Source organism: Hippoglossus hippoglossus, chromosome 9 (genome assembly GCF_009819705.1).
Source record: "Hippoglossus hippoglossus isolate fHipHip1 chromosome 9, fHipHip1.pri, whole genome shotgun sequence".
Classification (NCBI taxonomy): domain Eukaryota; kingdom Metazoa; phylum Chordata; class Actinopteri; order Pleuronectiformes; family Pleuronectidae; genus Hippoglossus; species Hippoglossus hippoglossus.
Genome location: NC_047159.1, coordinates 22,728,977 through 22,740,977, shown reverse-complemented (window position 1 = coordinate 22,740,977; position 12,001 = coordinate 22,728,977). Strand labels below are relative to the sequence as shown.

Genomic DNA, 12,001 nt, shown 5'->3' with positions numbered 1-12,001 from the left:
TATTCGCTGAAACTGATTAAAATCTTTCTGCAGAAATGCACTTGATTCTCTCTATAACTAAAAAAAGACACAGAGAAGATAGATTTCTTTCTTTCCATGACATAACTGGAGCATCTAAGTTACATAAGAATCCACTTGGTGATTTTATAGCATGAATTTAAATAGAACCCATTTAAATCGACTGCTTCAGAATCAAAATGTATGTAAATTGAATTCATGTCAGCTCAACCTCACATGATTTCACATTACAGTGTGTGAGTGGATAATGTGAGTGTGTGTGTGCTCCTGCTATAGAGTATACGGCAGCTACCATCATCTTATATGAATTATTAATCTGAGATTGTCTTGGTTTGACCCAGGAAATGAAGGACTGGTGTCTACAACAATCTAGAGGAGAATGTGTATATGTACCTACAGTGTGTGAGTGTGTGTGTGTGTGTGTGTGTGTGTGTGTGTGTGTGTGTGTGTGTGTGTGTGTGTGTGTGTGTGTGTGTGTGTGTGTGTGTGTGTGTGTGTGTGTGTCATTTTCTGTCTCCCTCCTACTTTTCATTAGGGGAACAGAGTCTCTGCAGCATCCATGTTGAGAGCAGAGGATTGATTCTCCTTCATCATTTGCCACCAGTTTCAGTAAAGGCTGTCAGGGAAGGCAGCGGGTGAATCTACGTGCACATTTTAATCAGACAGGTGGAGCTGAATTGTAAACACAGACCAAGGCCTGTCTGCTGGTTTCATGTATTACAGAGGAGAGAAGTCTCTTTGGGGTTTTGTTCTCTCACAATGGCTTGTTGATGAGTTTGGATGCTGCAGTGACAAAAGCTTGGAGCATAAACTGACTCTTCACTAACCCCAGCCTCCCTTAGTTACTGTTGCTATGCCTTCGTAGCTCACTGACTATAATAATAACATCACGGCCATATCTATCACTTGTGACCATTTGACAAAACAACTGTTTGATTTAAGGCTTCACATTTTTAAGACAGCTACCACCGCTAAAATTAAATTGACCTCTGCTTGATTTGTTTTTTCAGCTGTAGCTAGCTAAGTAAGCTACTGTTTGATTCCAGGTGTCATTTAAAAGTTATGGGGAGAACTTTTATTGTATTTTCAGCTGACTCGTTTTAATCATAAAAAGGGGTCAAAACGATAAAAAACAGTTTAAAGATGCATGTGCCAGGATATATTGCCAGGAAATAGTCAGCACCCTTGGGGGTGATCCATGGCTAGACATAAATAAATAAAAATCTTTCCTTGCAGTCTAGAGCTAGTAAGTTTAAGTATTATGAGAAAAAAAACCTAATCCTGATTAACTGCTATGGCTTGCTAACAAATCAAATGTTTTCATGTGTAATGGAAATTTACAGATCTAACTGTTTGACCTGAATATGCTTAGTGAGTTCAGTTAAAATGGCCTGAATCAGCATCAAGCTCTGCTAGGAATGTTTGCTTGGGTGTAATACCGGGGAAGCGTTAGTGTGCTGTGAGTTGGATGAACCGGTGAACTGTCAAATACGCAGAGTCTGTACATTTAGGAAAGAGAGATCAATGACCACCTCTTCCACCATGCAGCAGGTTGCAGGACGCGTGAGCACGGATCGATGGTGACGTGACTGAGAACAGCTGTGTGTCCCTGACTTTGTGAAGCCAGCTCATCTTCAGATTCTTGATGCCTTCAGTGGCTTTGAGAACTCTGTCCCTATTTGGCCAAATAGGGACACTCTAACTTTGTTTGTGTTCAATATACTCAAATTTTGCTTTGATTAGTATTAAATACCTTGATTTCAATGATTCAGTGTAAATGTTTATTTCCTCAGCAGGGAATTAAATGCAAATTCCCACCACAACAAGCTTTTGGGAGTCTGAGTGTTTGTGAAGAGAGTAGATGATGTCGTGTTTGTCGTGATTTGGAAGAAGGGTCCATATGAGTGCCCCTCTCTTGTGGTATTCACAGAATTTTCTCAAAACTCATAGTTCATCAATATCAACTTCTCAATATAAATACCACTACTGTCTATACGTACAATAAATTCATCTATCCAACATATGCATATTTATCCAGTATTTACTATTTACTACTTATTTGTTCAGTTATTGTTGTCCACGTTCCTAGCTGTATATCAATATGTGTAAGTACACGGAGAGCACCACTAAACCGGAGTCTAATTCCTCGTATGTGGAAAAAGGTTTGGCCAACATAGTTGATTCAGATTTTGAGTCTGAAATTGTAATTTTAGTCCCATATAGAGTTTGTCTTTGTAATTTAAATGACATCTGATGAAAATATTGATATTCCCAACGGCCTCGTCTTTTCCCTCTGACATCTCGCCTTTGTATTTCCTACATTACGTAACCTGCCTGCTAGCTTGCTAAATTGTAAGCCTCTGCAGCCTCCATGGTGCCACTTGTTCATGACTTTTAATGTTGTAACCACAAGCTCACAAGTTGCAGATGAAGGCAGCAACAATGGATGTGCACGTCATTGATCGCAGCTTAAGCTTGAGCAGGTACTCACGCTGTGAACACACGCTGTGAACGCCTGGTTACTGTTGCTAAGCTACGCCTGAAATCCCCCTTTGAGGGAAAAGTTATGTAAACTGTCAATTAGATTTGAACAAATGAGTTATGTTTTAATGAAAAACCACCCTGGCATTCTGTTACACTGCGACAACATCAGGTTGTATTTACTCGTGCATTTCAGACATTTTCTTTTCTGTGAACAATCCTGTTATTTAATTTGTTTGGAACATAACATTTCCTTCAATCTAGACAGGCAAGTGTGTGCAAATATAAAGAGCTCAATTACAGTGTGAATATGAAATTCTACATAAGATCACAATAGATTTTCTATTGCACTGTGTGCAAACTGACTGCTCTGGGTGCCGGGTGACAGCGGGTCTACATGATACAGTGTGAGGATGAGAGGAGAACAGGAGGAAACCATGAACAAACACGGGTGATAAAGGGTGCTATGATCCAACTCAATGGGTGAAGGGTGTTATTCTTTTGATGTGCTTTTATTTTTCAGACCTACCATGCATGCATTTAGACCCAGGAGTCAACAGGCTGGGGCTTAACATCACAAGCGTCCACCAGACTGACCGCAGGCCTGTTACTCCTGATATAGTGTTTCCTATTTGTGTCATTCTGTGGCCACAGGAGGACGGGTTACAAAAAACACAAAGCAAAACAAAAAGAGGTCAATACATTTCAGAAATACACTCACACACCCACTCACACATACACATGCAGATCAGTCCAGGATCAGAGAAGCCAGTGTTAGTTCCCTGTCTTGAGGTGAGCTGGGAAAGAAGTCATAGTGATTACATACAGCATACCAACACATGCAAATGAAAGAGAAGGAGAGCAGATTCACAGGCTGGTTGCATTCAAAGCGGGCAGAACACCTCTGGGAAGTACAGACGGCAGATTTAGAGGACAGCTCTGGAGTAACACTACAGACAGAACTGTACAATCTGAAGACAAACATGCTGTGATTACTCCGGTCAGTGGCTTCAGCGCTGGTAAAAGTGTCTGCCCTTGAGAGGTGACCGTTTAGCTTCAGCTCTGACTGGTAAAACAGATGAGGTGAATACTGACGCTGCTACTTTTCTAATGGTAGCTGCTTTATTTTATCTTTAGTTTGTCTAAACTCTGGTGTAAAAACCTTTTGAACAGCTATAAGTCATTATGTGAAACTGAAACTTTTAACAAAAAATTCACAAATCAAAATGTTGAAGTTGCGTCAATGAGTGGGTTACTGTACATTGCAGGTTTTTTACAAATGAACACCTCTGAGTAGAATCCTCTTGATTTCTCTAAATTAGTCAATAAGATGCCTCCAATCCAGATCTTTAACACCTAGATTATGTATAAATGTTATCATTAATGGATGAAAGGAGCTAATTGATAATTCCATTGAACTTTCTTGCTAAACACAAACAGCTATTATGACAAAATGTCAAAATAGTAAAGACATCCATTCAAATGTAAATCAACAATGAAATAAGTTGTTTCCTCTATACATTTAAATCAACACTGTGACACTACTTCTTTAATAAACCTAATCTATCAAATCAAACTACACCAGAGTTTTAATAAAACATGAATAACTGCCTACCAATGGCAATTTCTTTTACTGACGGAAATTTGAAAAGATAACAAACACTGCAGATCCATTATATTACTCCCCAAATTTTGCCTGGGAAAGATTTTTAAGTCAGTTTTAACCTGCAAGGAGAAACAGATACTGTTTATGACCATGTACCTTGACATATTCTAACTTTAGTGACTCTTTTTGTGGTTATTTTAAAATCCCATCATGTCCTCTGACACATATGACATCCTCCTGTTGAGGGTGGATTTCCAATCAGCTCCACAATAAACAATCTTTGGCTGCCGTGCGAGTCGGCCGTGTAATCGGAAGACAACCACCTGATAATGCAGCAGTCTGTCCATTGCCAAGGCAAAGGTCATCTCCACGAGGAGCCCTTGTTGGCGTTTCTTTAATCAGTCTCAGATTAATTACTTTAGAGATGCCAAAAGCTTACACTCAATTAACTGATGGCCCGCGATCTGAGGCTGGCCACAGTGCTGAGCTGTGGCAGGCGACATTACAGAATGACAACTTCCTGCCTTTATAAAGAATCTATAGGATTAACACCCTCTAATAAGGACCACTACAGGAACAGAGAGATACAGTACATCAGGGTAGGATGTGATAATATTTCAAATGAGACATCATTATTTCAGCCCCGGGTCCTCCCAGGAGACCAGGAGAGGTGTGAGTGTACCTTTAATGGCTCCTGTTCTGTCAGGTCCACTGAGCCATCAACTGCCTTGTATTTGCAGTCCTTGTCCCTCTGGTCAATGGTGGAGTAGCCATCTAATGAGGTTAGAGAACAATGGTCAGTTAATTCTTCTGCACCCTTGATAATTCATAGACTGCTCGGACCTGGTATTAGCATCCTTCCTGAGTGATTCGGTCACAAGTGGTCAGCACAGTGGTCAAGTTCGTCTATTCCCACCTTAAAATGTGTCCTGACTGTGTCTCCTGAGACCAGTTGTGATCGTACTTCCTGACTCGATGTGCACATAAACATACATGTCATTTCTGTTCGTAAAGACCAAATAATATATGGCTAGCTTAGTAGGTGGTGTGGCCCAGGATGCTTTTGCGTTGATACAGCAAAAAAAAATGTTGCCCCATGCGTCCCAGACAAAGACTGGTCCCAGACCACCTCTGAATGTGGCTATTGTGATGGGATCTCTAAAGACGACGTTAATATCCGGGCTAAACGGAGTCTCAGAGGTGGTGGGATGCATGTGGCCACATTCTTTTAGCAGCGTGAACACAGTCCACAATGAAAGACCACATTCTCAACTGACATCCACTGGCCCACGACAATTCCATAATGAATCAAAGGTATTTTTTACACTTTGAAGTGTTTCCCACCTGTATTGAATGGCAGAATGGTTTTCTGCACCTGATTAGTCACCACAGAGCCAGATAAGTTGTTGGGCACAGGAAAATAGACTAAAGATGCCTCCACATTCGTACTAATGCTCATTTTCTCTCTCTGGCACTCACATGCTATTTACCACTTCCCTGCAAGTGGAATTTGACCCTGCCCTCATAACTGTCTAAAAAAATGAGCTCTCCCATATTCTGGCTCAGGGCCACTATTTATCAAGCATTTCAGAGACGGAAATCTGTGGAAATCGAGGGATGTATAATGTATTTATGCGAGTTCAGCCGAGAACATTTCTCCTATCGCAGCCAATATTTACAAACGATCATGACTGGTGATGTCATAAATCACTTCTGCACCACTCAGCATAAAGTACATTCATACAAATCACAAGGTTATCTATTCATTCATTCATTCATTTATTCATTAAAACTGCTCATAGCGGAGCAATGCATATATGCTGAAGTAAACAGTGCACTTAAACAATGTGATTGGATAGGGATGTCGAGTATACTGAAGGTCTTATCTTTATATAACTTTATATACATTTATTAAGCTGCACAATTGGCTTCCAGTATCTACGCTGCATCCACAGTTATATCATTTAAGAATTTTCTTAATATTATTTTTTCATACAAAACCTAGAAGAAGACTTTTTCTGCATTTTTTAAAATTTGATCACCAGCTGTCAGGAAACTGCCCTTCATCATCATAGTCTTTACTTTGTGTCACACCGTCCTCGGAGTTATGCTTGTCCTTGTTAAAAGTAGCTGTACAAAAATAAAGTAGAATGGCACAAACTTCCGTCAAGGCCCAACATTCCCCTTAAACTCAATCAAGCTGCAACACATGTCACACTCATAGATATCAGTTCCCTAAATATCAGTGTTGTTTTCATCATGATCCTTGAATTGTTCCCTGGGAAAACAGAGACAAGGTTTAAAAATACTACAAATGTTAAATCCTGTAAATCGGCAGCAACATTTAAATATTCTTCACCAACCCAAACCACATCGGTTTTCTGTAAAACAGTTTGGTTGTGTTTGTGTTATCTTACAAACAAACCAACCAACAAACAAGGAGAGGAATTAAAACATGACTTTCTTGGCGGAGGTAAAACGTCTAAATGTTTTTAGTTTTAGATTCATTCTGTTGGATGCTCTATTAATATCCTAATGGATAAATAAAACATACCTCTAAATGGTTAATTCTTCATGGCAAAAACTCTTCTTCAGTCTTATTCTATCTTTCCAAATGATTCACAAGAGGATTGAGTTTGTTCACATAAGAAAAGGCAGAGCTTCAGAGTTGCAGAATAATTGACTCTGAAGTGGGTACAGCAGAGGAAATCTGTCCTCTGACATATTGAGCATGTATTCATTATGTATTAAGCGGATAACCACCCACATCTTTTGGTGTCAAGCTTCTAATGAAGGCCCAGATTTGTACAAACATCTTGTCGAGAGAGAGGTCTTGCACGCAGCATCAAAGAGCGACTTGTCTGAAGCTCAGTCCAAAGCCATCATACCAAGATTAGAGAGTTCAGAGGTTTGAATTTTCACTTTTAAGGAAAAAAAAACATATTGGCCACGGTTGAAGGTCTAGTGGAAGAGATGTGGAATTTATGGGACACTGGAGACAGATTAGAGGAGAGCGAGCTCGTCTTTGGCTGAGGACAATCATGCAGTCTGGCTCTTACCTGGACCCAGCTCATCCATAGGTATCATATCACCACTGCCACATTTCCTGGTGCCTGAAAAGCATTCATATGCCATTTGTTCAAAAGCGGCACACACACACACACACACTCATACACCGAGTCACTGAGCCAAAACTGCCGCTACTTTTCAGGGTAATGGTTCTCAGCCAGTGATTGAATAATGCAAACTGAGAGTGGGCAGGCATGAGCGCCGCATGCGTATGGATGCAAAAAAAAAAAGTCAGGACAGAAATGTGCTGCTATGCTACAGACTCCTCTGTCGAAGAGATGTTTGTTGTTGGGCCAATGTTCTGCACACGTCTCCCTCCCTCCCTTCCTCCCTTCCTCCCTCCCTCTCTCCCCCACACATACTGCTGCTATTCTAGAAACCTCTTTTCTTACCTTCTGTGTTTGATTGGATACGGCTATAGAGTCTTTCAGTGCATGCGGGAGGAGAAATTCTCATCATCCCTGACCTTATTACATCAATGTAAAACCCAAGATTAAAAAAAAACATTCAACAACATTTCTTTGTGCTTGTTAACTTTTCTGAGAGTGACAGGTTTTCAGTTTAACAGCAGCAATAATGACGCTCAAAACTCCATCTCCCATGTAATGAGCTTTGTTTTTAACTCCTTTGAATGTGGCTCTGGGGGGGGGGGGCCACACCCCCCCCCCCCCCCCCCCCACACACACACAGGGGATGAGTAATAATGTGGTAAGCATGATGCTTCAATGTAAAAACATTGATGTCCTCAACAACTGGACCCACACTGAGCTAAATGCTGTTTTATAGTATCTGATAGTATTTTGTTTAAAAAGGACAATACAGGTGGGATACTACATGTCAGGAAACTGGCAGGAAAATACAGGTAGTTTATATTTTGTGTTAACCTGCATACACAGGTCAAGTATAGTCACATTTTTTACCATTGTCAATAAATAAATATTGCTACATCACGTTTCATTGCTCTGATTGTCTATCCAAAACCAAAACTCTGTGTAGTCTGATATTTATTTATATCTTCTGTTGAGCTCAATTGTTGTATAAAAACAAAGAAAAGACAATATTGATGTGAACACGAGGACTGTTCTTCATTTTTAATTAGCTCCACATAAACATAAACCACACTGCTTTTGAAAATACACCAATTTGTCTTCATCCACTACTGAAAATTGTCCTGCCAAAACATTCAGTTTGAGTGACATTTGCAAAAATGTCTTTTAATGTTCATGATTCAGAAATGTGTTTGGTAGGAAATGTAACGTTTCGGACTATTTGGTACAAGAGACAGGGCAGTGAAGTTGAAAAGTACCAAAAGACAAAAAAGTTGGTTTTCGTATTTTCATGGGATTTGTTGACAATAACATAAATTACCAGCCTTGTACTTTAAATTACCACATTTTGAAATAGTCCATTTGTGCATTTAATTGTTCCTCATTCTGTTGAGGGTCTCAGTGGTTTTTCCCTACCTCATCCCACCCATTTGTCCTCTAGACAAACCCCAACACACTTAAACTGACCTTGGTTCTTCTCCATCAGGGGTAGAGTGGTGTCATCATATCCTGGTTTGCCGTTCTTGATTGCTTTAGGAGTGGTTGTCACTGTGGGCTGAGAGAAGCGACAGAGCAAACCGCATGTAAACATCATGGAGCTGTATGTGTTTATCACCTTGTTCCATACACATGCTGTATTTACAAATGTGTGTCAAGGGAGACTGATCTATAATTATCTTACCCAGTGACACAACTAATCATTTTTGTCATATTATCTTATTGGGAACGTCCATTACTGTAATAGAGAAGTGACTCTTCTCAAAAATAATATTTCAGGGGCCTGAAATCACAATAAAAATTCTCTAGACCAACATATATGTCAACAACAATCGTCCACGAGAGCACAGTTCTGTACCTGGAAGTGGCTCTTGTTCCAGCCGTCCTTAGTCAAAGCGTTTCTTAGCTCCTTATAGCTCCACACCGTCTGCAGCACATGGGACGCTGCCTTTGTTTCACGAGCTGATTGGCTTAAAAAAAAAAAGAAGAAGTTAGAAATAAATGAAGGAATAACTAGAGCAATTCAAATCAGATGCCCCATCTACCCCCTGAACTCTGAGGGCTGAGTGAGCGATAGTAGCACGCCGCGGCTCCTGCTATCAATCTCTTTATTCAAAGCCTTTAAGTCCCCTGAGTGGCTCCAGGGTCTAGTTTTTAATTCATAGCCAGATGAGCGTGTATTTCCCTTCATTAGCTACCTCTGAGCCACCAGTATTAATTACAGGGGGGGTGGGGGCTCACTTCAAAGTACGTTGATCTCATAGGGCTGAGAGAAATCACAGCTATTTGGACTGCGGATGAACTATGTATATTCATGCTAGTTAGACCTGACTCTGTATGATCAATACTCCACCACAAAGTGACGAGCCTTTGAAAAGGGCTCTTAATCTTAAATGAGTAGCTTGCTGTTGTGCGACCTCACTTCATTTTGGAATGGCTAACATTATGATAATATAAGACACCTCTCGAAACAGTGTCTGTTAGTTTTCATTATCGGGCTGTTGAGGAGAACTTCGAGGAATGACTAATCACTTACTTGTATAAGCAGCCGCTTCAGAGGCGCCCTGTATAACAATGCCCTCCAGTTCTGAAAGCCTGTTAATTAATGTGTGGTGGGTAGCGGTGTGTGTGGGCTCGGGCTTGTTAGAGTGTAGTGTTGTGGTCGTCGAGCTCGGCCCATTAGAAGCACACTTCATTATCCTTCATGAATACTAATATAAAGGCTCATGATGCAAATTGCTTTCAAGGTCACACTGTAATTATCTGTACTGTATGTGTATAATGTCTCCATCCTACACTTCTGCCACAGTGTACATGAATATGAACTCATTGTTTCTGTTTGGTTCACTGACAGTAACACAGACTGTCTGACCTACGGTACAGTAGGTGATATGAGTGACTACTGTAAAGACACACAAGGGAAGTGGCCTGGCTGGAAACCCGACCAATCAATGAGCTCAGGTTTATTCATCTTCACCCCATCAGACTGAGGGCACGGTCACACATCTGCAAATGTGAAGCAAATATTTGTCAGATTTCCCCAAAGTAGAACTGCCTGCGAAGCCACGCTGCGGATTTGCTTCGCCACAAGAAGCAAATGTTTTATTCGCCCCCTCGCTCACACAGATTGGAAGTGAAATGAGGAAAAGGTTTGTCACGGCTACATTCACGAATGTGTGGCCGTGGCCTGATTCTGAGCCACAATGAAACTGCTGGATCCAATCACTCTATCTAAAGTGGGGCAGGTTACGTATGATGACCAACATAGAAGCAGTTTCGTTAACAATATAACCAATATGTTTGCCGCTTGTGTGGAGAGTTGTGTTGAATCTGCTATTTTGACAGTATTAAATGAACAGATAGCAGTATACTGCACTTACAGTGTTTGTAGATTTGATTTCATTGATCTGATCATCTATCCCATTGTCTATCCAGAGGAATTTTGGCATCGAGCCCCTTGAAATTTAAATGAAATGAGAGTTTCGAGATTCACTGGTGATGCTGGGCTACAAGAAAAAGGGCAATCGACTACAGTTCACTTGACACAGTGAGTATTTGGGTGAAGTAGGCATTTGTTCAGCACCTTATTATAAAAAGGAGTTCTGCCAGTGTTGAGTGTTTAAATGTGTTAACTCATGTGTAAAAATTTAATTTAATCCCCCACAAAATCAATTTACAACCTTATTTTAATTCAAAGACAATGTACCACTCTATAGAAATGGTTGTAAGCGACATTGATTGCATTTTTGGTACAATATGTGATCTACTGAAAACACAGTCTTACCTGGTCCTGTTGATGGCCACCAGCTTCTCTATGGCCTGGGCCTGGATGAGGGAGCGGGCGTTTTCCGAGCTGTCGGTGACGATCTCGTGGATGGTGTTGAGGATGGCGACCACGGTGTCCTCCTCCAGGTTCTTAGCTGGTCGCTGCTGACCGCTGGGCAGGTTGCTCACCAAGTCTCGCATGGCATAGCTTCCTGTAAGGTGAAGTTTTGTAAAGTAGGTGAGAGGGCTGAGATAATATGGTTTTATAGGCTTAATTATTCAATCTGTGTAAATCTGTATATCGTACCATGAGAGTTTTGTTAAAGTCAGACTTAAAGAAGACTGAACCTTTGTGATTTAAGAAGCCATACCCTGGTTTACTCTTTATCTTTACTCTTGTTGGTTTTACAATGGCCAAATAAAAAACAATCGTGATATTCACTATATTTGTGATAGTTTGTGTTGTATTAATGGCTGATGGTTCGTACCGATCAGGTCCTTGTTGCGGCGGTCGATGGACAGGTTGCGCAGGGCGATGGACACAGCTCGGACCACCTTGTCCGAGTCAGAGCGCAGCAGCTCCACCAGGATGGGAAGACCCTTCTCCTTACGCACCGTGGCTCGGATGTAGTTGGACCACTGGAGGGCAGAAGGACTGTTATGTTGTGACTCTTTTTTTTATAACGTCAACCTTAAACCTCATGTGTAGGCTGAGTGAGCGCAGGGCATCCTGTTTGACATTCATGTAGACATACAGACTCCCACCTGGGAGCTGCCCAGTATGACCACACTCCACTGGAGGAGGCAGGTCACCTCTGCAACAGTGCGGGCAGTACATTTTATTTTTGATTCCTTCACTTGGCAACTTCACGATAGCTCAGCTCTGCTCCTTGGTCTTGACTAATTCACAACATTACACAGTGGGGCTCTGAATGGACATGTGACATAATGTGTCTTAATTTAAACATCAGTAGATTTTTACTTCTCATTTTTTTGTAACATGAAACATTAAGTTTTA

At 41.0% G+C, this 12,001-nt stretch overlaps 1 protein-coding gene across 10 annotated transcripts in view; it reads right to left on the bottom strand.

Moving 5' to 3' along the window:
- The window catches only part of arvcfb (ARVCF delta catenin family member b), a 228,590-nt gene that overhangs the window by 5,489 nt on the left and 211,100 nt on the right, over positions 1–12,001 (bottom strand). For 9 of the 10 annotated variants that reach the window (XM_034594796.1, XM_034594801.1, XM_034594797.1 and 6 more), the window contains 6 exons: positions 11,472–11,622; positions 11,003–11,195; positions 9,077–9,188; positions 8,689–8,776; positions 4,788–4,879; positions 3,029–3,141 (listed from right to left, as the gene is read on the bottom strand). In XM_034594796.1, coding sequence (XP_034450687.1) covers positions 3,040–3,141; positions 4,788–4,879; positions 8,689–8,776; positions 9,077–9,188; positions 11,003–11,195; positions 11,472–11,622 — 738 coding nt within the window. In that variant the 3' untranslated portion in view covers positions 3,029–3,039. The remainder of the gene's footprint in view (positions 1–3,028; positions 3,142–4,787; positions 4,880–8,688; positions 8,777–9,076; positions 9,189–11,002; positions 11,196–11,471; positions 11,623–12,001) is intronic. The other variant, XM_034594802.1, reaches the window with a different exon arrangement.